Below are 26,112 nucleotides of genomic sequence, written 5' to 3'. Positions count from 1 at the left end.
TCTCAGAGATGGAGTGATTCATGATAACCCCACAAAGGATACGGTAATCATATGAACATGCATAAGTCAGAATCAACGCTCTTCTTCTTCTTCCAGCTATACTACCCTATCAACCGATCCCTCTATGTACTAATAGCGACATTACCACCGCCACCACCACCGGTACCTTCCATAGCGCCCACTGAATCTTCGGCTGTACCTCCCAATTCCAAATCTCGGAGTAAACCATCTAATTCTGAGGGTCGGTAGATCTTCGATAAGGGTTGTTTGGATGTTGGGTGGAGGGTCATGGTTGCGAATTCCACTGCGCGTTGGGATTAGGATCAAAATTAGCCTGAGTTTCATTGATATTTGCGATTGACATTAAGGCAGACTCGTAACGGAGCGAAAGACGGTAAGAGCATATCTGACATTGCTCTCCACTCAATCCGACGTGATTTGTATCGAAATACCACTCACACTTCTCGCTGCTCAACTTCGTACTATCCATAGTCTTGCTCATAACCTTCAGACACAATGCCTTGGCATCCTCCAGTGTCAAATCTTCCTTGTAATCCTGCTTTAACAGACTGGTAGCGGATGAGTGGTTCGATCCTATACAGGTGGCTTTCCATCCTGAGTAGTTTCCCGAGGGGTCGGATTGATATAGTTGGAATCCGTAGATTGGGTCCCAGCCCATGTAGAGTAGGGCGACACCGAAGGGACGGAGACCTATGGAAAATAGGTGTTAGCGTTATACTGCTCGGATAGAATTGGAGAAGGAGGAAGAAGGAGGTACACGTGGAAGGTATGAGTGCGCATTGCTTCTAGCAAGATCGATGCATAACCGAACACAGAGGTGTTAAAGCAAATAGACGGACCGACCCAACCCGATCAAACAAAAAATACTGCTCACCTCCAAACTGCGTGTAACCCTGCTTCATATCACACAACCTCTGTACCAACATCTCCACTGGGATGTCCTCATCGTAAGTAAACAGATGCCTTTGAGCACTATTTCGTGCAAAGTTGACCAAAGAGTTGGCGTCCGAGGTGATACCCGCTAGACCAGCTAGGATGTTGCTGTTCAACATGAACATCAGCTTTGTCAAACCTCACGGACCGAGCGTCGGTAATCTGAGCTGACTCACTTATTCAACAAGAAGATCTTCTCCCCTCCACCTCCCATCCACGCTTCTGTACCTTCGCCTCCCATCTTTTCCCCTCCTGGTGCGAGCGAGAGGTCAAGTAATTTACCTGTTACTTTCTGTTGATCCAATTCAGCCAGTTAGCTTTGTTTCCGTCTCACGACCTTGACAAGCAGAAGCAAGCTAACCTTCTCCGCAGCCATTGCTATGCCTTCTTTCGATAATACAGCTAAGACTGTACCTGCGTGAGAGATAGCTTCCATCGCATACTCGACTATGAAAATGGTCAGCTTTTATCGACTACAACATTGAGGTCAGCTTACCCTGGAAGAGACGACCTATCGTGTACACATGTCAGCTCTGGGTCTCGGGTCAAGAACGAGAAGATTAGCTTACCCTCCGGTGAGAAAATTGTTGTTCGACCTATATCATCAAAGCTATGTCAACTTCCCCTCTTGTACAATCAAACGGTCAAGTTGGTCGAGGTGACGCACTGTCGTATCTTCGAGCCTGGGTTTGCATGGACAATCTGATCAGCTGGACTGCCCCACTGTTGAACCGCTTGCATGCAGCTGATCAACTTACCATCTTGAGCCTGTCTTGAGTGGTATGTTAATAAGAGAAAGGGCTTCTGAAGTCCAATAAATGGATATATATCTCTTTGTTGTCAGTCGAGGACTCAACGTTGACGATGGACGATGATGCATCGAGATAGAGACACGCGTTGCTATTGCGGGGTACTGGTACTACAGGGGCATGACGTGGCATATCCCTTTCCACCACCATACTATCATCCTTTGACGGAGATTTAGCTCATCTCCTTGGCTGTATGGTAGATAGGTGCGTGCCTGGATATGAACTCACGAGCTGATAAGATCAAACGCGACAACAACAAAGAATCCACTGGGTATCTCCCCGTACTCATCATAGATGTGCATGTACATGTAGCATCCTAATCAGCTCATATACTTCCTATATCTAGCAGACATGGGCAGAAAGACTGCATAGTCACCTCAATCAGCGATCCCAATCTTCCCTTCCACTCTCCTCTTTCGCCATGCCGGTCTCTCCTCGCGAGGCAGAAGCGTACGAACTACCTTCTCTCGATGCCGAGTCAAGCTCAAAACCGTACGAAGAAGGAGACGAGATCAGTCGGGAGGACGCAAGGCTGCTAGGTCGATCAGACGAGAGCAAAGGTGGCGAAGATGATATAGAAGATGATACCGCAAGCTACAGAAGAGCGGTAGAAGATGAGGAAATAGTAGGAAAGGGAACTAATGTCGAGGCTTTGATAGCTCGTGTGAGTTAGCTTAGGTACTTCTCTTGGTGATGGCTTTCTTGGGCTAATCTAACCATTTAATTAGACCGTACCATCAACAGATGATCCAACACTTCCTACCTTGACATTACGAGTGCTCATCCTCGGCTCAACATTCTGTATACTCGGGGCATCCTCATCGATGATATTCTATTTCAAGTCGAACGCACCTCAATTCTCACAATATTTCGTCATCTTAGCTACATACCCTCTAGGTCATGTACTGGCCAATGATAAGCTCATACCTAGAGGGAAGAGGATACTGGGATGGGAGCTGAACCCGGGAAGGTTTAGTATCAAAGAGGCAATTTTGGTCAGGTCCGTATCAGCTGGATCTAGCAATGTTGATGGGAATTCAGCTGACTAATGTCTTGGGCCTAGTGTACTGAGCTCGTCAGGCGCTGCAGCTGCCTATGCGGCTGATATATTGGCGATCATGGATCTGTACTATGATACACCCGTTGGGAGATTGCCCTCGATATTGCTTCTATTGACCACTCAATGTATCGGATTTGGACTGGCGGGTAAGTCAGGTTTCCCCGGTACCCTACCACCGGATCTTTCCTCCCATGCTTCGCTCACGTTTTGATTCTGACATATCACTCTGATGATCTAGGAATGCTGCAAAACCTCCTGGTATCTCCTCCAGCAATGTACTGGCCCTCCACCCTCGTCACCGTTCAACTATTCACCACATTATACTCATCAACATCTTCAGCTCTATCAAGCACAGCTCAAGCAATGACAACCAAACGATTACGCATATTCATGATCATCTTCCTGATCACCTTCGTCTACCAATTCCTCCCTTTCCTATTATTCCCTACCTTGACTTCAGTGTCGGTGTTGTGCCTGATGAACAACGAATCATGGTGGATGAGAACACTGGGAAGCGGGTACTCAGGATTGGGAGTGGCAAATTGGAGTTTCGATTGGAGTAGTATTGGTTCTTCTGGGCCGCTGTATACTCCTTATTGGGCTTTGGGGAACTACTTTGGTGGTTTGGTAGGAATGATTTGGGTGGTGAGCTAACCTATTTTCACTTCTTGCAACGTTGATAAATCTATCAATCAGATTCAATAGCTAATCTACTCTCGCTCATTGTAGATCATGCCTCTCATCCTAGTGACGGACTTTTGGTCAGCCAGATCATTCCCTTCACCCGTCTCGGCTGGTCTATACAACTCGTCATTTCAGAAATTCGATGTTACGTCGATCTTGAAGCCGGATTTGTCACTAGATGAAGTAGCTTATGAACAGGCAAAACCGCTTTTGCTTACTCCTTATTTGTGAGCTGGTCTATATGCACGACGGTCTCCCCGACGCTGAGCTCACGACAATGTCTAGTGCTATAACATACGGATTGAGTTTCGCTGCATTATCGAGTGTACTGGTGCACGTTTGGCTCTGGCACCGAGAAGAAATTAAGGAAGGTAAGCTAAGAAACACGCGTAAACGAACATGGAATGAGCTTACCTCGCTTAATAGCATTATCGAAACGTGGTCAAGATCTCAATGATGTGCATAAGTGAGTTGTCATTATGGGTTCGGCTAATGAATCGACTTCAGCTCACGAAGTCGCGAAGTAAGCTCATGCGATCATACCTTCCTGTACCGTCGTCTTGGTATATCGGATTGCTGGGAGTAAATTTTGGTGCAGCGGGTACGCTTGTTCATACACCTCAAGCTGACACGAGCTGACACTGGAGCTCATCATATCTTTAGTTATACTCGTGAAGACTACGCCACTGCAGATGCCTATTTGGGCTTTGATATTGGCCATGGCGATAGCTACGGTGAGTCAGCTGGCAGTGACGAAAGGTCGTTGGTGTTGAGCTGATTTTACTGATTCTCAGATCTTCCTGGTCCCGTAAGTTAGCTATATATTTGGAGAGTTCCGACCAGCTAATACATATGATAGGGTTGGTATAATAGCGGCGGTCAGTAATACCCAGATAGGCTTGGTGAGTCCTTCGATAACGAGGCTTTCGTGATTGGTCGCTGACGTACTTTGTAGAATGTCCTCACCGAGTTGTGAGCTGCTCTCTGCCCGGAGTCCTCATACCGAAGACTGATGATCTGTGATATTGTGTGCAGTGTTGCAGGAGTGTTGATGCCTGGCAAACCGATCGGAAAGTGAGTTAGACACAAATGTCCATCGTTGGCGGGATCGGACTGACGCGATGTTCCGTAGTGTGACCTTCAAGTGCTACGGCTGTGAGATATTCCCAACCTGCGTCATATGCCATCCACCAGCTTACACCTCAATTTTCCAGACATGGCTATGTCACAAGCTCTTGCTCTCACATCCGATCTGAAACTCGGCTGGTACACTTCCATACCGCCTAGGGAGATGTTTGCTTGTCAGATATTAGGCACGGTATTGGGTGCTTTGGCGAATTGTGAGTTTCTTTCGTGATGACTCTACACCCTTGCGAGATATTCTTGACTCAAGCGCTTCGCTAGCTTGTTGGGCTGATGTCTCTCTCCTCCTGTAGACGTCACGCTTGAATCCGTTCTCGAGTCTAAAAGGTCTTTCCTTAACGGCTCGGTGGTAGATCCAACAGGCCAATGGACAGGTAGAGCACCAGCAATCTTCTACTCCGCATCGATCATATGGGGTGCAGTGGCCCCAGCGAGATTTTTCAGTGGGGGATATGAAGTGCTCTATCTAGGTTTCTTGATTGGTGCGATTGTGCCGATAGCTTGTTGGTGGGGACATAGGAGATGGTCGGGGTATAAGTTGAACAAGGTCAGTTGTCGATTCTACCGGTCTGTGGACAGTGAAGCTGATTGAATGGGGTATAGGTCGTATTTCCTATTATATGTAGTGGGGCTACTATCGTACCTCAATAGTGAGTCGATCACGATGCTATCCAGACAACTGTGTCTCGTGCATGATATGCACCTATTCGATCTGACTGACAATATGATCCTTTGTCTCGTTCTCTCATCCCATTCTTTCAAACCTGCATTCCCCCACAGCCCAACCAACATCATCCTCACATCACTCATAGTAGCAATCCTATCCAACTCATACTTCGCCAAGAAATACCCAAAAACACACGGTAAATACATCTACGTCATTTCGTCCGCTCTGGACGCTGGAACTTCCATAACTGCTTTGAGCATATACGTTTTGTTCGGAGGAGTGATATGGACGTGGAATGGGCCGGAGTGGTGGGGGAATGCAAGAGGGGATACGGAGCATTGCGTTCCTGGGACGTAGGTATGGGTCTGTGAGTATGGTTTATATGCATAAATCACCTTGCTTTACGATGTACAGGGAGTATCACTTATGGATTAGCTGGCGCTAGTATATATAAGATGAACGTACAAACTGACTACATGCATCCAACACTGATCTGGAATTCAAACGATAACTTACAGAAAATTATGATTACAGTAAATTGTGGTTATGCCCAAAATCTGACCAACGCTTCTTCCCTCTTTTGATTCTCTCTGATCAACCTACCTACCTCATCTACAAGACAGACTTGTAACTGCTGTTCAAACTCATCCAGCATCAAAGAAGGAAACTCCTCATCACCTGACGATCTAACCTCGACGGCAACTCTAGGCTGGTTATACGGATCAAAGAAGTTGAAAAAGTATCGCGCGATAGAGCGAACGAACTTTATCTCGTGTTCATGGATGGATTGTAACTCCAAATTGCGCAGTGGCTCGTCGTATATGAGGGAGAGGGTATAGTGCCTGAGACCTTTCCCAGGGCTGGAAGGGTAAATATGAAGGTACTCTTGAGAAGTCGATGGCTCCGAGCTGATGGGGTATGATGAGCTTGACCGATGAATTTGCAATACCAGTTCCTGGAGGTTGATCATACCCTCCCAATTGATCTCGTCAAATCTGGCCATCTGGGATGAAGAGTGATCGTGAGGTTCAAACTCCAAATCCAGCGCTAAGACATAAGGCGAAGCGAATTCCAATATCTCCCAAGATGTTTTGTCCAAAGAGTAGGGGACAATCATCTCTAGGTTCAGGGGTGTACAGAGACCATCACGGATAGTGAGGAAGTAATACTGTATTTTGGGATATGACAGAACATTCTGCAAGAAGCGATCTGACTTTTCGTTCAATCTTGGTTTTAGGTCGATAAGACCTTTGAGGATATCTTTGTATTGATCTTCGCGTTCAGCTGAGGATAGTTCTTCGAGAGAGCATGATACGTCCATTCCTTTGATGAGTCTCCATCCGGGTGGCACCTCCGGATGAACCTTTGGAGTGATACTATGGGATGGCAGAGTATGATGAAACGTGCACTGCTCTGCATTGTCGCTGGCGAATGATCGCTCCAATATACGAGGGAAGTAGGCTGGATCGGGGTGATGCCAGTAGGGGTTCGGTTCGAGGATGCGAGTGCAATTGGGTAAATTGTGGAAGAGATCGATCCATTGGGTATGATGGGCGAAGGGGGGGTCGAGGTGATGGAGTGTTAGGGATTGGATGGCTGTGAGATAGAGATGTTCTCGGACCTATTGAGTTAAGGTTGGGTCTATGAACTGTACCCTACCAGGCTTAAGTGCATACACTGAAAACGAGTGAGGGTCCCACTTGCCTCGTCGGTACATTTCTCCAATAAGGTGTTGAGATGCCTATACGGGAATACCTTGTACAGGTTGTCTATAGTAGCTGCTTGGTGAATCAGACTTGTTCGAAGGAGGCTGAGGATATCTTTGATTGGGAGATCGAGGAGGATCGTACGATGGTCAAAGGGGATGGACCATATCGCACAGTGAGAATGAGAGTGGGTTGATGTCATTTTTTTTTTTCTTTTAAATCGCTGGGGTAACAAGGATGGATCAGACGAAAGCACCAGTGATGAAATGAGAAAAGATGATGAAGAAGAGAGACGATGATGTTAGTTCAGCCCACACTGCAACCGCACTGCACTGACCCCTTATGATATGATGTGGCCACAGCTCACACATACACACAACGCACAGAACTGCAAGTGCAAACTGTATAACTTACTACTATTGTATAAGATTATTCTGCTACAGTCAGAAGTATCGGGACGTGTTCTTTCAAGTCAGTCAATCAAGTGGGACCCGGAAGGCGACGCGGTATGTCCTTGGATCAAGGTTGGTGACATCGCCATCATGACTGTACGATACAATCACGGATGAATGATCAGCCCTCTACGCTCAAGTATACACTCATCGTCGACAAGGTATATACTGCATGTATATCACTTCGCAAGAACTGCATTGAGCCATGCAGCATGAAAAGCATTCAGCCACCGTAATCATAGATTCTTCACGCTATACAGGATCGTTTGCTGTGCCAAGTATCATTGCCAAGTGCCACTACCCATCACGGCTTGGCTCGGCAATGGATAATGGGCAGTGGGCAATCGCGAACGTGAGAGCGATGTTGTTGATTGAATATTCTTGTGTTGCTCTACTTGTAAAGGTCTAGTTCTATTTTGAGTGCATGTGAGAGACGTATGCTGAGCGATTGAGGGGTCTGACTACGGATACGACCTGTTCCTGCATGCGAGTGTTGTTCACTCTTCTCTACTATGGTACTGCTTCATCCCCCTCATCCCTGTAAATAGTAAATACTTGTAGACCCTCTCACCCTCACTCATGCAGGGGCAGGCACATGTTTACGCCCTTTTCCTTGTGTATGCAGGGTCCATCAGCACCATTGCATGGCATGGTTGTTTACATAATCAACTGTGTGCTGCATGCCTAAGCAGAGTAAGGTGGATGTTAGCCGGTCCGAGCGTGTAATACTAACACTATAGTACTATACTCTGCTTATACTCTCGCGTGCCCTGTGTTCCTCCTACTATCTTACAGTACATGTACAATACAGAAATAATACAGTATATATCATCATCCATCTTTCACTCATCTGCATATAGGCATATAGACCAAGTAACCTTGCATACATCTCACCATCATCAACATCGTCGCAACTGAGCAACGAACCCATCGACTGGACACTCTGATATGAGCAACTCAAAGTGACTTGTATCATCATACAATTGAATCTAACGAACAAGACAACAAAACCACGTCAACTGAAATCATCAATTGCGATTAACGACCAACACCACTTCAATTCCATCCTTTTACAGCAAATCACATCACCATTAAACCAGCAATCACACAGCATCAATACACAGACAATTCACCTTTGACAGCACAGCAACAAAAAAAAAAAAACAGGACAACATAGAGTGTATATAGAACAATCGAAATACCATCCATCTCACAAGCTTAGGTCACCCCTGAATCTCTCTCGGGCTCGTGCGAGTACTCTTAAGTCTTGTTTAGCAATACCAAAATGCCTTCAGAGGTATCTGATCAAGAGATTGAGAGGGAGATCAATACCTTGAGGTGAGTATACTGCTTTATCATCCTATCAAGCAAAAAGCAAACAGCAAAACAAGAAAGATCTACCGGTCCTTCTCCTTGTTGCTGTGTAGTGTTTCATAGCTGACTTTCTCTTATCTCTATATAAACCAGAAACCTGAGGCGAAGATCGATAACATCTGCTGGACCAGGAGCCCTACCATTAGATCCGGACTTACCGCCCCCCTCACCGAGCTCTCGCCCTGAATCATCGGGATCACTGTACGACACCAACGACGATATCACCCTTTCCACCCCGGATGGACTCAACGGCGAAGATGCAGGATTGTTCTGGGTCCCAGCGCACCTACATCCCGAACTTGCTCCAGGGGAGTTCCGAGCATTCTTGAAATCGCATACCCACCCGGACCCCACTCATGCAGATGCGGCTGAAGCGGGCGAAGCTCCAGGACTGAGTAGAAGTCCGAGTTGGTTATCGCGTAATCCCAGTAGGAGAGGGGCTGAGGGACTGGGAAGGAAAAGGTCAATGCTGAGTAGACAATATCAACCTAAACCTGGGGATGATGTTGAGAATGAGGCTCCGCCCTTACCGACTAGAAGACCCGCTAGTATATATGGTGGAAGGTCTGGTGAGAAGGGGTTGACGCTGAATGATCTGCAGAAATTGGAGGAATTGGTTGATGAGGCGGATGAGGTGGATGATGATCCGGAAGCTATGAGGACTTTGCTGAGGAGAAGTCTGAGTATGAACGTTGCTCCTGGATGTGAGTGATTTCTTTCTGCTTACCTCAATCTACCACACTACCTTTTCTCGGTCGAATCCGTATCACATTCCATCGCAGCAATGTTTTGCTATCCAGGATCGACCTATTGACCCCTTGTTTCAATATACAGTCCTCCAAGATGACATACCTCAAGGTGGTGATGGCGACGACGCTCCTCTCATTCCCTCTCGACCCGGATCAATCCTACGTCGTTCGGCACGCACGAAGATTAGAGGAAAGGCGAGTCTGTCAGGCGATGGTGGTGGACACAGATTCGCTGCTACGAGAAAAGGAAGAATGACTGCTGCTCCTCAGCGAGAATTACCTGTTTTCGATGACGAATTCGATTATTCCGATAGAACCAAGAAATCAAGTACGGGTACAGTCCTGAGTATGGGCGGTAGTGATGAGTCGCATGAGGATCGCGAAGTATTTCATGACTCAGTGCAACATCTGGAAGATAGAAGAGGATCTGACGAATCGACTGATGAAGCTCACATATTCGATGCGTACGCTAGGGACTCAAGGTCCAGCTCAGTCTCGTCATCTTCGCGCGACCATTCCCTGACACCCAGTCCTGAACCTTCTCCACCTGGAAAGAAGCTCTCTCTACCACCTGTCATAACGACCTCAGCTGATCATCAAGATGGCCAAGATTGGTTTGCCTCGGAACACGACCATGATAGAACGCCTACTCAGGAGAATGTCAGAGACCCGTTAGCTGGGGTGAGGAGGACTTCACCTGGGGCAGAAATGCAGCTGGAAAGACCCGCTATACCTTCTTTGGCTACTTCTGGACCCAACCTACAAGTACCCGAAGAATACTCTCTGCAACCTCCCTCGCCTACCACACCACAACAACGACCTTCTTCGCTCCCTTCCGCTCAATACGACTTACCACCCGGCATGGCTCCTCCCGCTCAGAGATCATCGCTTCCTCCTGGTATGGCACTGCAGCAGCAGCAAGAGCAACAACAGCAGCAAATGACACAACAACCTATGGAGCAGAAGATGAAACCGGTAAATATCGAGCAACCTAATCTAGCTCGTATAGATTCTGGAGCATCTTCGGCTTCCTCCACTTCCAAAGAGAAGGAAAAGTCAAAGAAAGGTGGTCTGTTTGGGAAGAAGGATAAGAAGGACAAAGACGGGAAGGGGAAAAAGGACAAGGACAGATTCCTCGGCTCGTTATTTGGAGGAAAGAAGAAGCAGGAGGAAATATCATCAGTTGCCAACTTCTCCTCTGCTGGTCCTGCGGCAGCTGCAGCTTTACTTGGTTCTTCGAAATCTGCCAAATCGCTTGGTGTACCTCCTTCTCCCTCACCGACCTCTCCTGGGTTCTCAAGCTACGCTCGATACCCCATCCACGTCGAACGAGCAGTGTACAGATTAAGTCATATTAAACTCGCCAATGCCAGAAGACCGTTATACGAGCAGGTGTTAATTTCCAACCTCATGTTCTGGTATCTCGGTGTGATCGGTCGGAATGTGACTGAGGAGAAGAAGACTGCTTCGACCGATCCTGAGAAATCGAAAGAAGAGGTTAAAGCGCCTGTCAAAGGTACACCACCAAAACCTGCTGATTCAGGTTCAGCCGGGAAACCTCTGCCTCGAGCCAACCCTATCGAATCTCCTTCTCCTACACCTGCGCCTGCACCACTTCCACCGGTTTCTACCAAGAAGAATACCCTATCCAAACCCGAACGAGCAAGGGATGGTAGAAACAACGAAGCACCAATGCGTGCACCTTCATATGGTATGCAGAACGCTCAGGTCGATCATGAAATGCGATCGGTTCCACCGAACAAACAGTCTCCACCACCTCCTCGTCCGCCATCCCAACAATCGATTCCACCATCTCAGAATTACAGTCCGCACCAACAACCCCCAAGACCATTACCACCCAACAATCCCCAACGAGCAGTATCACAGCCTTCTCCTGGTGGACCGGGACCTCGCCCACCTAATGAGGGATACCATCATCCACATCCACAACATCCTCCCCCCAACATACGTGGTCCGCCCGGTGGTGTGCCCCAATCCTCTTTCGGACCTCCCCCTACTCAGAACAATGGTCCACCCATCCTTACGGCCCTAGACGAACGACGCGATACAAGACAGCGAACCATGTCGAATCCTTCTCATCCACCTCCTCCTGGACCCAATTCGGGCGGTATGCGAAGAGTCGTCACTGATGGGAGAGGTCCGCCAGAGGGTCAAGCACAAGGTCAGGGACAGGTCAGACCATTATACCCTCAACATTCTGGACCACAGCCGGGACAGATATTTCATCATCCCTCTCAGGGAGCACCGAATGGCGCACCAGCCTCACCCTTCCCCCAACGACCCAATCCCACTTCACCGGGCCCCCAACCTGGACAATTATTCAGTCAACCTCAACCTGGACAATTGTTCCAACATCCCCCCTCGCAGGGTCAACGTCCACCGCCTCATCAGGGTTATGGAGGACCAGGACCAGGACAGGGTCAGAGACCATTACCTCCTCCTGGTGGATTACCCCCACATCAACAACAGGGGAACTGGGAGCCCCCTCAGAGATTACCCCCCGGTGCTGGACCTCCTCAGGGATATAACAATCGACCGCCACCTGGACAAGGCCCTTCGGGGTACGATCCGCGAAGAGGTCCACCACCACCACCACAGCCCTATAATGCCCAGCAAGCTTTCTATGGTGGAGGGCATCCGCCGCCTAGACCTTCGAGTCAGCCGCAGGTGGGACAGGTTTATGGGTATCAGGGTGGGGGGTATGGACATCATCGGTAGGTGGAGGGATTGACACGGTTTGTCGTTGTGGAATAATAGTCAGAGCCGAGGGTGGCAAGAAGATCGTGATAGATGGAACTGCAGAATGGGAAATGCTAGGCTACGGAAGGGAAACATAAGTGGAAGGTAGTTGGTAAAATTGACGTCATTATGTATCTTCTCATATGTCCTCCCCTCACAAACATAGAACGTTTGACTGAACAGTCATGATGTGTATAGTATATTTCTTTTTAGTAGTCAAGAGATGATGAGGTTTTTTATGTTATGTTATGATGGACTTTTCTCGTGGTATTGCTGTCGGTCTGATATCATTGCATGAATATGTCATGCCCCTCTGATCCTGTGTTGTGTTATGTGCATTCCCACATGGATACAAAAAGAAGTACATATTTATGACGGATGATAGGAAGACAGATGAAGGGAAGTCGCATTTCGACCCCCAACCAACAACCAACAGATGCTAACTTGGTCTTTCTCGCTCTCTTCTCACCCAGATCTATTTCGCTCATAGCTCATGGTTCATGGCCAATGCTCGACCCTCTCCACTTGCTTTGATAATCCCATATTCCGAATAGTCAGATGGATCAATACCCTCGAATAGGCCTTGTGAAACGATATAAACAGATCATCGAGGATCCCTACTCTCTCATCCCCTCGAGAGCGCGTGGATACACCTTGAGCTGTGAATACTAGATATACATAATCCGTTTTATCACCTTCTTTCTCCTTGGAATGGTCGGTCGAACCATTTAGAGAAGATGTGGGTAGTACAGATAGGGTGTGATATCCCCCTTTTATGGGTATGTACGGATGTGAGGTTGGGGAGGAAGGAGGGGAGAGAGAACCCCATGAGTAGGTGATTTGAGTTTGGGTTTGGGAAGTACCGTTGAGGGGCAGGGGGATCGGGTCGAGGGATTCTACTGTGAACTAGGGATTCAGATGATACGTCAGCCAGTTCGGGACGATGAGACACAGAAGAGGGAGATGCTACCAGTTCTGACCTCGTGTCCGTGTTCAAATCAGGTATCCTATCCTACTATCGAGGTACGTTCTGTCTCGCACTTCGACCATCCTAGATAGGGAAGGGAAGAATTCAAACTCACCAAACCATTTAACAACGTATCCCCAGGATCCACTTCGAACCCTCCCCTTCCCAGATCCACCTCTTTCCCAGTCGCACTACCATAACTCGACCCAACAATACTCTTGACTATACCTGACAGACGACCCTCCAACCTCAATGGCCATGTCGTCCAGAAACACCTATTCCATTCCTTGCCCACATCCCCCGCACCCCGGTTCCGGTTCAAGTGATCTAGGGGAGCTCTGACAGCCCATGAGTCGCCTACTTCGCAATTCGTCCATTCCTTATTACTATACGATCTGTTCTTGCGGTTCGATATGTCGACTTGAGGGAGAACAGGTAGATCAGGGTAGAGCGAGCATAGTCGGAGGTGTTGGTATGTTATCAGACCTATTCCTATGGTTGAGAGTGAGAGGAGGATGGTTCGGGTATGGGCGGACATGGCTTATACGGGTTGGTGGTTTGTATCAAATCACATATTAAATTCCTAGTGCAATGCATTATATATTTGAATGTATGGATGCTAGTACAGATGAAGGGAAGACGCTCGAGAACATTGAAATCTCCCGCACGGGACGGAAGTCGTCCTGATACAACCGGTTCTTTCCGAGACGCTGATAAGATAAGTTAACCATTCCGTCCACCCGTCCACCCATATACCGATGCTGGTTTTAACCAAACTTGATCATCTCCTCCTCCTCCTCCTCTTGCATCTCAGGCGTAGGAGCCATGGTCTTCTCACTCGATTTACCAAAGCTACTTGTACTCCTACCATACATCATTGATGGCCTATGCGAGGCGGGGTAATGTGGTTCTACGATAGATGGTTGAGAGTATATAGATGATGTCTCGCTATGGGCTTGCTCTTTCTCTGACGTTGATCTGACTACGACAGGTCGAGGCTTGGGTTTAGCTGATTGAGGAAAGGGATACACCGGGTCACCCTCGGAGATCGATCTGGTGTTGGATGGTACAGGTGGTACGGGTGCTTGGTGTCCGATACCACCCACCATCTCGCTCAAAGGCTTTCCGCTCCCGTTCGAGCTACTCGTACTACTCCCTCTTGTGAATCCACCCAAGGTGGGTGGAGCTCTCCCGTCGTAAGGCAAAGTAGTAGACGAATAGACAGAATTCGGCCACACGCTATTCCTACCTCTCCCCTCAGATGGGGTAATAGAGTAGAACGTAACGAGATCTTGATATTGAAATGGCGATGAGGCATTGGTACTGGACGAGTAGCGGGATCTGTCCAGGTGGATGGGTGTGGGTTGTTTTATGATCAGCTGTGGTACTTGCTTTATCATCTGGGTGGCCTCATGTGTGGGAGATAAATCGGTAGGAGGGGAGAAGTTCTCATTGATGGAATGTGGATGGGGGTGCAATCCTCTTTCCAGATCCAACTCCGTCTCCACCTCCATCCTCTGCCCTTCTTCTTCTGCTGCCACGATATGTGGGGATCTCGAATTAATCAAAGCAGATTTTAACAACCCCGATTTCCTTTTCGCAGGAGGAGGTAACAGACTCTCCATCTTCGCTCTACGATTGAACAATCCCGGGGATGTACGATCAGGTATATACTCGACTTGTTGTGGTGTGGGAGGGAATCTGACACTTCGTTTGGGCACTAGTCCGGGAATATCCTCTAGCTTGTCGACATAGAATGATGAGCTCCGTTTGGACAATGAGTTTGACCCCAGTAAGAGTGGTGTGCTGGGGTTGGAGTGGTCGGGAGGTGGGGGTGGACCACGGAGACGGACCCAGTGGGAATAGGTGGACCATGTTTGGAGGTTGAATAGGAGTGAGAGGGCTAAGATCGGTCCGGCGGTGGCTGTGAGATACAATTGGTAAGTATTGGACCACTGTGCACCTCCTCTTCATACACTGGATAAAGTGGTGGTCGATGGATGCTCGGAAAGGCATGAGATTGAGATTGTCAGTCTGACTCACCCTCTAAACCCCTCAGTAACCAGGTATCATTCCACCCTACTATCTGCTCAAGTATCACATACCCACCTATCGCCAGTGGGCCGATCAGAAGAAAAGTCGCTTGGGCCCAGTGCCTGGCTGTAGGATGTATATGAGGAGAGGGATGGCCCGAGGTGGAGTAGAGGACAGAGAAGATCAGGACGGTGAATGGTAGAGTCATTACGAGAGGAGCGAGGAGGGTGAGAGGGCGGACTAGAGTGCAATAGCCACAACTAGGGAATCAGTATCTCGTTGTGCTCTTTCTTTCAACATGAATATGGTAGTGTCTCGTCTACACATGCAGTACCGCTATGAGCAGGTCGACTCACTCGTTCTGAACCAATCGCCATCGGCTATACAATAGTAACCCCACCATTTTGATAGACCCTTTGAAGATGTGAACCCTCGTGAGATGGCTTTGGAGAGTGTTGGGACGCATGGTAAGAGGGAGTATGCATAGATGATAGCTAGACAGATGGTATTTCGGAGGTTGGTAGGCGGGGTAGGGCTCGGTGTGGAAGGTGTAGGAAGAGAGCGATATCGATACTATATTGAGCCATCAATCGAAATCAGCTTGAGATCTCATATCGAACTACCCAGATGACCCGAAGTCGAAATCAGATTGAGAGATGGTGACACCCACCAAAGCAATCGCAGGTATATGAGCGACCGTACCAGTCGTCAGAGCAGCTATGACGATCGCATCGACACTACAGGTCAGATCCTGTGCTTTCTTGAGAACATATCGGTCTAGGATCGTACTACTGCATTTGAGGATTGTCCATATCACCAGAGAGATTGTCGGAGGGCTGAGTCGAGCGGTCGGGGAAATGCCGGATAGATGGGATGGGAGGAGATGAGGTATGATAGATAGGAGCAGTAATGGGATTGAGGATAGTGAGATCACTATACACATTTATATGACCTTTAGCTTTAGACCCTCGATTGGTTGGGCTCAAGAGATACACTCACACACATAAGCTGACTGAGCTCTCTCCAGCAAGTCCATCATTCATGGTCCACCACGACTCTCTACCTACTTTTGACTGTTCAGGTGAAGTTAATCAACGGTCAAGGTATCGTCGTCCACACTATCAGTGAGTCCGATGTGAGTTGAAGTTCGGTGTTAAGGATTTGGTGATCCTATTACAGCAAATTAGAAGGATCCCGTCCTTCCTTCGGGGTAATATGAATGCGAGAAACAAAACCAATTAATCAAATAGATCTTCACGGCTTCCCTAGTAGTATTGCTTGGAGGACATCAGTCGTTATATCTCGTATCTCCCTTCAATGTTGCTTTTCAGTATTGTTCTTGCCAGCTGTTCTAGAATCCTTGTTGCGGGACGAATGGATCAGTCGTCAAGCTTATCTTCACTACGGGCTGCGTACAATCTCTCTGCTCCCGTACCTCTTTCCCTTGCAATGTATATAATTACCATCTATGACTTATTGGATCAAAGGTGGGTAAATGGTCGATCATGAGAATGAATGCTATGCATGGAAAGGAGAGGTACAAGGGGTCATGATAGTTGATTGATCGGATTGACTGGTCGATCATGTATTTTTCCGTTTCAAAACGGGTAGTAGCAAGATTGGATCTTGACAGGTTCATCAAGGAAGGGAAGGTTGGTGTTTCAGCTGGTCTGCAAAGGATGATGGATCATTGATATCTCTCTCGGCGTCCTGGTTGTCCGGTAGTACTGTATGCTGGTGTCCCCATTTGCAACGGTGATGGGGAGAAGCAGCTTGAGCCATGAGCTATGAATACAAAGTACAGGTAGTGATGTGATTCCACTAAAACCACGTGACTTGATTCGTGCCTGGTTCACCACGACTGTTCTTCAACATATGACAACAAAAATTATAAATCTCTGGTGATATACATATATACATCTTTCCAGCCTCTTAATCTATCGTGTACACTCAGAATCACTAACCCAACATGGCACGTAAGAAGAATTGTGCCAGGAGAAGCGTCAAGCCCTCGAAAGCCCAGAACATACCTACAGCTAGGGATAGTAGTACGGCCGGACCAATCGATGCTGCCAGCTTGATAGGTGAGAACCAACCTCCTTAGATTCCATACCATATCTGGCTAGAGATCCCATCGGTTACTGACAACACTATCGTCTTGATCTAGACAAATCGCATACCCTCCTTGCTCAATCGAACTTCGAACTCGCCATCAAATTCCTGGACAGAGCGTTGGAGCTCGAACCTTCCAATGTAGAAGCTAGAGAGTTGGTAGGTATAGCAGAGCTGGAAGCGGGTGATGAAGATCGTGGGAGAGAGGTGAGTGTATAAGCGTACTAGCTGGCCAGAACTTCGGTGACTTTACTCAATGTTGAAGCAAGCTGATGATGTATTCCAGCACCTGTTACACCTGTTCCCTCCGCATGTCACCGAACCACCCTCCCACCCATCCCCTTACCTCTATCTCGCCCAATCAGCATCCGAGCCTCAAGAAGCTTTGGGATACTACTCTACAGCCACAGCTATGCTCGAGAAACGTATAGCAGAGCAGGATAGGAAGGGCAAAGGGAAACAGCAAGGTGACGCAGAAGATGAGGAAGAGGTGGATGAAGATAGACAAATGGCCGTTACTGCTTTGGTAGCTATGATTGAAATTTGGATGTCCGATTTATGGTGAGTCAGTGATCTCGCTCAGGTTCTCGAATATCAGCTGACCAAAGCTCGATGACTAGTATGGAAGAGGCTGCTGAGAAGAACTGTGACGATCTGATCCAACGAGCTCTGAGCATATCACCAAATGATGCGGAAGTCAAATTATCATTAGCCAGTATCAGGATGTCCCAATCTAGATTCGAAGATGCCAAGAATGTGGTGATTAGTTTGTATAATGATTTGGAAGGTAGAGAACCATGTAAGCTCAGCTCTTGGAGCCACTCCAGGAACTGGGAATCAATCTGACGTTATATTGTGTTATTTAACAGTCGATCCTATATTACCTGCTCTACCTGTGCGACTCGCCTTATCTCGACTCTTACTTGAACACAACCTTCATCTCGAAGCTTTAGATATACTATCTACAGTACGAGAGGAAGATACCTTGAACATCGAAGGAGCGTATTTAGAAGGATGGGCATTATACCTCCGAGCAGAAGCTATCAAGGAAAACCCTTCTCTTCTCACTACCGCCGCTAAGGCCGAAGGGGCAGGTGAAGATGCTGAGAACGACGAACCCATGAGTGTAGAGGAATGTCTGAGCGAAAGCATGAGATCGTTGGTGGAATGTGCGAGGTTATATGAGGATCAGGAATATGAAGATGAAGGTATTGGATCGCATGTTGCTGAGTTGTTAGAGGAGTTGACGAAGAATGGGGTGGTGCCTGCTATACATGATGAGGAGGATGAGGATGGGGATGTAGAGATGGCTTAGGTTGATTCATGAAGGAACGAAGTTGTAGAAGACGTGGTTTGGGGTGGGCGTGCAGTTGGGTGAAGGTAGTAACAAGTCGGATGACCCCATAGCAGAAGGAGGAATTGGTGGTCTATTGATATATGCTTTGTAAGATACACTTTGGCTATCCATCTATGATTTATGCATTATTATATATCATCATATATATACTCACCAAATAGATGAACCTTACTCACATGGTCTGTGCGCCCTACCTCGTATGTCAAATCCTGCTCTTATGGATGCGTTGACTGATACTTTTGAGATTTCCTACATTTTCTTTCTCGCCTCTTTTCCCTCTCTTCTATTACTCGTAATTGTACGATAACCTCATTTGTTTTCCTTCCCCCTTTACCTTTACGAGGAGTCATATATATATATATACCATTACCACCTCTTCCGCTATATCTTTTTTTTTTCATTTGTTCCTTTCATTCCTCTTCCTTTTCTCGTTCGGTCCAACCTATCAAAGCATTCATCAAAACATCCAATCTTCGTCAAGCCCATCCGGAAACCTTACTCGTATTCAGCTCATTACACCGCTGCCAACGATACACACTTGGTCATGTCAACGTGAGTGTCCAGTCTTCCTTCTTCCCTCTCACTGCCAATAGCTGAAATAACACCTTTCGCTCATACACAGGACTACCCCCGCTACGATTCAAGAACCCAGCGCAATGGAGAGAGTACTCGCCATCCCCTCTCTTCAAGATATGCTACTCTCTAACCTCGAGAGGAACGATCTCGCTGTGATGATTCGAGTTTCAAAAGCAACCTTCGAGTCATCGGTGAAGCATTTGGATCCATTCGACATTTCCGAGTAGTGTACAGTATATATTTTTCGTAACGAGAGAGATATGTATGCCATGATCATCATGAACCGTTAATTGCCCTTAGACGTCGTTTCACAGCCATACATAGAAGGATGTTCACTGTAAATGTCTTTTATTGCTGATACCCTCATTGCACTCATGCGGTCTTCCCACAGTCTGCTTGAACTACCACCCTCCTTGCCACTCTCCGCTTGGATCATCTTTAGGGAGTGTTTCATGATGTTGCACAGGTCCGACTGATGCCTCCGAGCAATGCGCCGTTGATCTATACACCTTCATCTTTCCGCTTTTTTACACCTGTTTTGTAGTTGGTGACTCTCTTCAGAATGCTCACCACGCTGTAAGTAGACCATTCAAAATCATTCGGTCACTATCAACATCCTCCTCCTTTTTCAATATGTTTTCAGCGGCAGACAAGGTTTGGGAGCTATCTGATCTTCGGCATAACATCCTCCGTTTCCTCGGAATCAAGAACGTCGTACCCTTACTCACCGTCGATCAGACCTTCTTTCAATATGCTGTGGAGAGGATATACGAGAATTATCGATACTTTAATTACAAGGCTACCAATCGAAAATTCCAGGACAGCGTGAGTGTTGACTGTAACTTATCCCAGGCTATAATTTGCAGGTAGACATGGTTTGATCCGAGCTGAGCTGTTCGTATATAGCGGCGGATGAGTATCTATCGCGATGCCGTCCGGACCCTCAACCTCAATGATGAATATGACATCCCTCAACCTCCAACAGAATGGCTCTACCTCTTCACCCTATTCCCAAATGCACGTACCATCACACGCGATCGAGAGCACCTTCATCGCTTCTCCATTGACGGTACTCCCAAATATACCTACGAGCGTAGTCAGATCCTACAACTCGTTGAAAGTCGGATGGAGTGGGACGTCGATGATTCCAGAAATCTTCCCAAGGAGGGTATAGAAGGATGGACCCAACGTACTCTCGTTCATCTATACTTCTTTAGCCAGTACCTACCTAATCCAATGTTAGAGGAGAAACGGAAGACCGACCTGTACACCCTCTTGAGGGATCACCTCACGCCATCGCATGTAATTCCCTATCGGGTTAGCCTGGATGTTGGATGGGGTACGAGACAGCTTTTGGACCTCATACGACACCCCAAGATACTGAGTGGATCGGTTAGGTTGGAAGAGATTTTCTCGTGGCAGATTGATCAGGATCTGGTGGATATGCTACATTCTCAGGTTAATACGATACGAATCATGCGATTGATTAGACCCGTCAATGATATACAGCCTTATGGATTAACCGATCTAATGTGCAAGCTACGGTGGGGAGAATTTAGGAATTTGAGAGAACTGCATATCAAGTGCGATCGATATATTACTCCCACATCCTCCGCTGCCCTCGATATACCTCAACCGGTATCTCATGCAGCTCCTGGATATGGTCTAATCCACCTTCAAATCACGATTTACTACCCTGATGGTCCTCCTCTTTCGTCGGAACAGATGGTAGAAGAGAAGAAAGTGATAAGAGGATTCGCAAGGTGTATAGCAACCTTGTGCGATCCTCAGAAATTACCGTGGCATCCACCTTGGATCGAATGTCGGTTCAAAGCTCGGTGTGGGGATGATGAGTATGAGAGGGTGAATGAGATCCTTCAGGAGGTGTTTGTGAGGGAGGTGAGGGGTTGTTTATCGCTTGGTGAGGATGGTCAGAGCTGATTAGACCAGACGAGGGGTTGTGCTGAAGTAGTTAGTATCTGTGGTATGCATGTCGATAATGTGACTAATGTAATTGTGTGATATCATCTTATAGGTTACTAATGATCAGTACTGGAGTGACGATGGTCCGTGCGTTGATGGTTCGCAGTGCAAGCACACATGCACACACACTGATTTATGATCATCGTTCATCGTCTTTCATACTTTTGTTTTCCTTATCTCCTCTTTCTTCTTCATACTGATCAGAGATCACAAACCACTCACGATACATCCTTCCCCTCCCAACCAGCATATCAGCTCATCACCTTCCTATCATACACCCCTGTGTCATTCAACCGGTCGCTCACAACGCAGAGAGACTTTCCATCACTCCTTCAAAGATGACCTCAGCTCAACACACCGTTTTCTCCATCCCACTTATCCAAGATCAAATCCTACTTCATTTATCAAGAAAAGAGATCGTTCCTCTTCTCACTGTCAATCAAAACTTCTTCAATATCGCTGTCAAGAAGGTATATCGATCCATAGGGTATGGGAGATACCAGGAGATGCTGAAGCAATGCAAAGATAGGGTGAGCTCACTGTTTTCATCTTACAGTATAACGACACAACATATCTCCTCCCTCTTCTGTTTGGTTCCAAGCTGATATGATAGACCTACCTTACACAGACAAGAAGAAAAGTTTATTGCTCGGCTGTTCGATATCTTGAGCTGAACACTTTCGGATCGCCTCCCCTGTCCCGCTGGCCTCACTTCTTCAGCACGTTCCCAAACCTCTTTGAGATCTTCGCCGTACACTCTAATGGCGATAGATGGCTACATCGGTCGAACGATATACAGCAAAAACCATCGTTTACCATCGACTATCAAGTATGTGTATTCCCGACTCTGAAGAGTACCCACCTAAAGATAGATGCTTTGGAAGACACTTGCACTCCCAAACATTGGGCCCATCGTCAGACGCTCTTCTTGGGGTTCAGCGACTACCATCCTGAAAATTCGACCCAGGAAGATAGAGATAAGCTGTTGAGGGAGAGTCTAATTGGATATACGAAAGATGAGAATGTTGTATTGATTGGGATCTCGCTGGATGGGAACTTTAGCATCGATGTACTCCTGTCTACACTCATTGAACTGGAGAATACGGGGAAGTCAATCAACCTATCTGAGATTTCCGTCCACAACAACGAGAAATCCCTGTTCAAAGTCGTAGACCTCAATGCTGGAAGCCTCAAGTCGCTTACATTGCTTCTTCTCAAGGAAGATAGAAAGGAGTCCATCGATATATTGGATGTGATGGAGAATATCCCTTGGAACAGGATGATAAATTTGAAAGATCTAACTGTACGAGCTGATCGACATATCGGCAAGCTCCAACCGCCCAATAGAGAGCTCCATTCCCTGCTCACAGCTACATCAATTCCCGGGAAGGGACTCGATCGCTTGAGTGTCGATATCATCTACCCCGCTGGTACTGCTCTCACCGAAGCTCAGGTGGACGTAGAAAAGGAAATGGTTAGACAAGTGATTGGAAAATTGATGCCTTTCATTGATCTCTCAAGCCTACCTCAATATTTCTGGTTGAGCTACCATTGGATTAGAGCTGAAATTAGAAAAGGGGATGGATCGGGACAGAAGATGAGAGCCCCCTTCGACTCGGTCTTGAGACGAGTTTTCGATCAGGAGATGGGGAAGTACGTGGGGAAGTACGTTGAAAATGATCAGGAGAAACTTGGGTCGAAAAGGGTTGGAAGTTGGGGCGATTGGTAGAGGTAGTGAAGTGGCTGTAAGAGGTGGTTGATACGGGGTCAAAATCTGTCTATGTAAAGACGGGATGTGGGTGTTTTTTGTATGCGGTGGTAAATCGATCGCGTTTATATCCTCATGTCAATCCATGTCCGAAATTAAGGCTTTGGTAGTTGATAGTTATCACTCAGCTGTTCATGATCATAGCCTATGTACCGCCATGTCCAGGTAACTTCCCACCCCACTGATCCCTATCTCCCCCACTTTGTTCCTTCTTCACCACCTGCTCTTTCGCTTTCACCCCTCCACCCGGTGCTTGATCCAAGCTCGTCTTGCTCTGTGATGTTCCTCCCGTATCCCGTGATTTCGTCCTGCGTACTTCCTCGTTCCACCATTGTTGCCATTCCGGGGAGATTGATATGCGCTGTGTGGAGGGTTCGGAGAGCATCTCAAGGGTACGGGACATCTTGCGGAGCTATGATACAGATCAAGACCATAAGCTTTGATTTCTACATTAATGGTACTGCCGATACCTCTTTTCTCAATGATTCCATCTCATACATGATAATTGACAATCAACCCACCTGATGCTCTATCGCTGTGTAATCTCGTTGGCGTAGTTGCGGATGACGGAAGTTGTATCGGAGATGTAGCATGAAGTTGGGTCTTGATTCCTGTGACGAGTACAAGGATATCAGCTTGGCCAGGACTTTGCAATAGCAATATTAGCTGACTTACAGGTGTCTTTGACATGGCATTTCGTACGCCTCTACCCAAGACAGAAGGGTATTATCATATCGTCAGTATACCTGGTATCTCTTCTGACGATGGAGGGGAAGGTGAGAGGTGGGTTACGCACTGCCTGTATAGGTTTATTACATCTTGCTGTAAGCCTGATCTTGTCATTCTGTGCGCTGCGATCGTTTTTGGGCAGTTAGTTATATATGTGGGATATGGTAACCTATCGTACTGAGGAATGTGAATTTGTGTACAACTGAACTGATTCGAGTCTGTGAATACTCGAGTATGACGGGTGATCTCCAAAGTGGAGGTCAGATCGACCACTTACCTGCATGCTGGGTTTGGCCTATAGCCTCTTAAATGGGTTACTGATTTAAAATAACACCCGCTTACATACTCGTACACCTCACCGACGCGGTGTCGCTCATTGCTCATCATCATCATTCATGCATCGTCTCTGTCGCTTTCGCGGCCCATCATTGCATCGTTCAGACATTCATCACAGTGTCGACATAGTCAGGATATACTATTATACCTCACCTCATCAACCTTACCGAGTACAAATACACAAGCAACCACCATGAACTCAGTGTTAACCCAACTACAGCCCTCTGCACCCCATCAAAACAGATTAGAAGAGCAGGATGAACTCGACCGTACCGATGCTGCCTCTTGGGGGAGTATGGCGGGATTCGGTAATTTGGATAGAACGGGTGGGGTACAGGGGATGAGCATCCCTAGGGTATCAGATGTGAGTGTTCTTCTCCTTTCTTGCTACCATCTGTGAAGCTCGCTCTATATGGGTGATCGTAACACCCCATTCTTATTCCTTCTACTCTCGATATGGTACGGTCAATGCTGAGTGTCTAACATGGGAATAGCCAACCTCCTTCCTCGACATGCACACGGATAACATGTCTTCAAACCCAGATGCCAAGATCAAGATAGCGCATGGTACGACGACACTGGCATTCAAGTTCCAGGGTGGTGTGATCGTTGCTGTGGATTCTAGAGCCACTGCTGGAAGTTATGTTGGTGAGTTGATACGATGTCTTTGTCTAACCTTGGCTGTATGACCCATCTGATCAGTGCTTCTCACGAAATGGAGGAGATGCTAATTGATGTGTGTACTCGATCATAGCTTCCGGAACTGTCAAGAAGGTTATCGAGATCAACAAGTTCTTACTTGGGACTATGGCTGGTGGTGCCGCTGATTGTCAGTACTGGTGAGTACATCTGCACTGTTCACGTCCTTCTAATATAACATCTTCTCGCCTTACTATGATCGATCATGCCAATTTGGTCTTCGTCTATACATTGAGCTGACAAATCCTTCTTTCTGCGTTTAGGGAAACATACCTCGGTATGCAATGTCGATTATACGAACTTCGAAACAAAGAGCGAATTTCGGTAGCAGCAGCTTCAAAGATATTATCGAATATCGTATATCAATATAAGGGTATGGGATTGAGTATGGTAAGTCAATCCCCCCTCAGTGCTCGCCATTCGTTGCAAACGCACACATTCTGCTGTCTAGCTCTTGATCGAGATAAGGTATCAGCCGGACTGACTTGTGGTACACTTTGCTGTTAATAGGGCACGATGGTCTGTGGATGGGACAAGACCGGTCCATGTATCTTCTACGTGGATAGTGATGGACAAAGGTTGAAGGGAGATTTATTCTCGGTTGGATCGGGTAGTACTTTCGCTTATGGTGTGCTTGATCAAGTGAGTGTGCCCCTTCATTCATTATCCAGCTGTCGATCATCTCCGCGTCATAAGCAAGGCTCTTAGCTGACTATGGTTTGCACCGTAGGGCTACCGATGGGATTTGACAGACGAGGAAGCCCAGGAACTGGGTAGAAGATCAATCATCGCTGCTGGTCATCGGGATGCTTATTCGGGTAACACGTGTAATCTGTATCATGTCAAGGAAAACGGCTGGGACTTCATTGGTGAGCTATTCGATCCCTCTCAACTGAATCACCCCTCATCCGTTTCGATAGATGTAAAGATGGAACCCTAGGCAGTTGAGGTAAAACGGATAATGCTAATCTACCTCGTTGATATAGGCAACTACGACGTCAACGAGTTGTGGTACGAATATGAGGGCAAGAAGAAAGCTGAGAGGGAATCTCAGAATGCTGCTGCTGCTGCGGGTGCTTCTCCCATGGCTGTTGAACCATAGACCAGTACATATATATGAGTGAGCCCTGAGATGTCAGCTATGATGTGTAATGCATGAATGTACATAGTAGATGAACGTGAAATGACCTTTG

At 47.1% G+C, this 26,112-nt stretch overlaps 11 protein-coding genes across 11 annotated transcripts; 6 read left to right on the top strand and 5 right to left on the bottom strand.

The window, feature by feature from the left end:
* Positions 1 to 122: 122 nt before the first annotated feature.
* On the bottom strand, positions 123 to 1,715 carry I302_101373 (uncharacterized protein; the record flags this gene model as incomplete). The annotated part of the gene is made up of 9 exons (XM_019186760.2): positions 123 to 304; positions 460 to 711; positions 896 to 1,062; positions 1,131 to 1,246; positions 1,316 to 1,401; positions 1,451 to 1,465; positions 1,524 to 1,550; positions 1,622 to 1,637; positions 1,713 to 1,715. 9 exons carry the CDS (start codon positions 1,713 to 1,715, stop codon positions 123 to 125), a joined length of 864 nt encoding a protein of 287 aa, XP_019049638.2.
* Positions 1,716 to 2,184: 469 nt separating this feature from the next.
* On the top strand, positions 2,185 to 5,674 carry I302_101372 (OPT family small oligopeptide transporter; the record flags this gene model as incomplete). Its single annotated transcript, XM_065869280.1, has 18 exons — positions 2,185 to 2,427; positions 2,492 to 2,763; positions 2,827 to 2,969; positions 3,062 to 3,468; positions 3,553 to 3,734; positions 3,793 to 3,878; positions 3,934 to 3,973; positions 4,032 to 4,108; positions 4,171 to 4,241; positions 4,302 to 4,315; positions 4,367 to 4,409; positions 4,463 to 4,479; positions 4,543 to 4,581; positions 4,640 to 4,662; positions 4,722 to 4,847; positions 4,944 to 5,197; positions 5,254 to 5,300; positions 5,431 to 5,674. The coding sequence occupies 18 exons, from the start codon at positions 2,185 to 2,187 to the stop codon at positions 5,672 to 5,674; spliced, it is 2,328 nt and encodes a 775-aa protein (XP_065725352.1).
* A 187-nt stretch (positions 5,675 to 5,861) lies between these two features.
* Positions 5,862 to 6,638, bottom strand: I302_101371 (uncharacterized protein; the record flags this gene model as incomplete). Its single annotated transcript, XM_019186758.1, has 1 exon — positions 5,862 to 6,638. The coding sequence occupies one exon, from the start codon at positions 6,636 to 6,638 to the stop codon at positions 5,862 to 5,864; it is 777 nt and encodes a 258-aa protein (XP_019049636.1).
* Positions 6,639 to 8,760: 2,122 nt separating this feature from the next.
* On the top strand, positions 8,761 to 12,337 carry I302_101370 (uncharacterized protein; the record flags this gene model as incomplete). Its single annotated transcript, XM_019186757.1, has 3 exons — positions 8,761 to 8,813; positions 8,943 to 9,553; positions 9,684 to 12,337. 3 exons carry the CDS (start codon positions 8,761 to 8,763, stop codon positions 12,335 to 12,337), a joined length of 3,318 nt encoding a protein of 1,105 aa, XP_019049635.1.
* A 519-nt stretch (positions 12,338 to 12,856) lies between these two features.
* I302_101369 (uncharacterized protein) lies at positions 12,857 to 13,863 on the bottom strand (the record flags this gene model as incomplete). The annotated part of the gene is made up of 2 exons (XM_019186756.1): positions 12,857 to 13,264; positions 13,441 to 13,863. 2 exons carry the CDS (start codon positions 13,861 to 13,863, stop codon positions 12,857 to 12,859), a joined length of 831 nt encoding a protein of 276 aa, XP_019049634.1.
* Positions 13,864 to 14,092: 229 nt separating this feature from the next.
* I302_101368 (uncharacterized protein) lies at positions 14,093 to 16,395 on the bottom strand (the record flags this gene model as incomplete). The annotated part of the gene is made up of 5 exons (XM_019186755.2): positions 14,093 to 15,249; positions 15,369 to 15,599; positions 15,716 to 15,932; positions 16,030 to 16,292; positions 16,359 to 16,395. The coding sequence occupies 5 exons, from the start codon at positions 16,393 to 16,395 to the stop codon at positions 14,093 to 14,095; spliced, it is 1,905 nt and encodes a 634-aa protein (XP_019049633.2).
* Positions 16,396 to 17,328: 933 nt separating this feature from the next.
* I302_101367 (uncharacterized protein) lies at positions 17,329 to 18,786 on the top strand (the record flags this gene model as incomplete). The annotated part of the gene is made up of 5 exons (XM_019186754.1): positions 17,329 to 17,443; positions 17,527 to 17,678; positions 17,758 to 18,032; positions 18,092 to 18,270; positions 18,341 to 18,786. The coding sequence occupies 5 exons, from the start codon at positions 17,329 to 17,331 to the stop codon at positions 18,784 to 18,786; spliced, it is 1,167 nt and encodes a 388-aa protein (XP_019049632.1).
* Positions 18,787 to 20,037: 1,251 nt separating this feature from the next.
* Positions 20,038 to 21,345, top strand: I302_101366 (uncharacterized protein; the record flags this gene model as incomplete). The annotated part of the gene is made up of 2 exons (XM_019186753.1): positions 20,038 to 20,229; positions 20,311 to 21,345. 2 exons carry the CDS (start codon positions 20,038 to 20,040, stop codon positions 21,343 to 21,345), a joined length of 1,227 nt encoding a protein of 408 aa, XP_019049631.1.
* A 380-nt stretch (positions 21,346 to 21,725) lies between these two features.
* On the top strand, positions 21,726 to 23,116 carry I302_101365 (uncharacterized protein; the record flags this gene model as incomplete). Its single annotated transcript, XM_019186752.1, has 2 exons — positions 21,726 to 21,917; positions 22,016 to 23,116. 2 exons carry the CDS (start codon positions 21,726 to 21,728, stop codon positions 23,114 to 23,116), a joined length of 1,293 nt encoding a protein of 430 aa, XP_019049630.1.
* Positions 23,117 to 23,300: 184 nt separating this feature from the next.
* I302_101364 (uncharacterized protein) lies at positions 23,301 to 23,998 on the bottom strand (the record flags this gene model as incomplete). Its single annotated transcript, XM_019186751.2, has 4 exons — positions 23,301 to 23,567; positions 23,677 to 23,766; positions 23,831 to 23,861; positions 23,952 to 23,998. The coding sequence occupies 4 exons, from the start codon at positions 23,996 to 23,998 to the stop codon at positions 23,301 to 23,303; spliced, it is 435 nt and encodes a 144-aa protein (XP_019049629.2).
* A 415-nt stretch (positions 23,999 to 24,413) lies between these two features.
* I302_101363 (uncharacterized protein) lies at positions 24,414 to 26,021 on the top strand (the record flags this gene model as incomplete). The annotated part of the gene is made up of 7 exons (XM_019186750.1): positions 24,414 to 24,584; positions 24,715 to 24,868; positions 24,975 to 25,059; positions 25,183 to 25,309; positions 25,430 to 25,561; positions 25,650 to 25,788; positions 25,906 to 26,021. The coding sequence occupies 7 exons, from the start codon at positions 24,414 to 24,416 to the stop codon at positions 26,019 to 26,021; spliced, it is 924 nt and encodes a 307-aa protein (XP_019049628.1).
* Positions 26,022 to 26,112: the final 91 nt, after the last annotated feature.

Source organism: Kwoniella bestiolae, chromosome 1 (genome assembly GCF_000512585.2).
Source record: "Kwoniella bestiolae CBS 10118 chromosome 1, complete sequence".
NCBI classification, from domain to species: Eukaryota; Fungi; Basidiomycota; class Tremellomycetes; order Tremellales; family Cryptococcaceae; genus Kwoniella; species Kwoniella bestiolae.
This window is presented reverse-complemented; position numbering and strand designations above follow the sequence as displayed.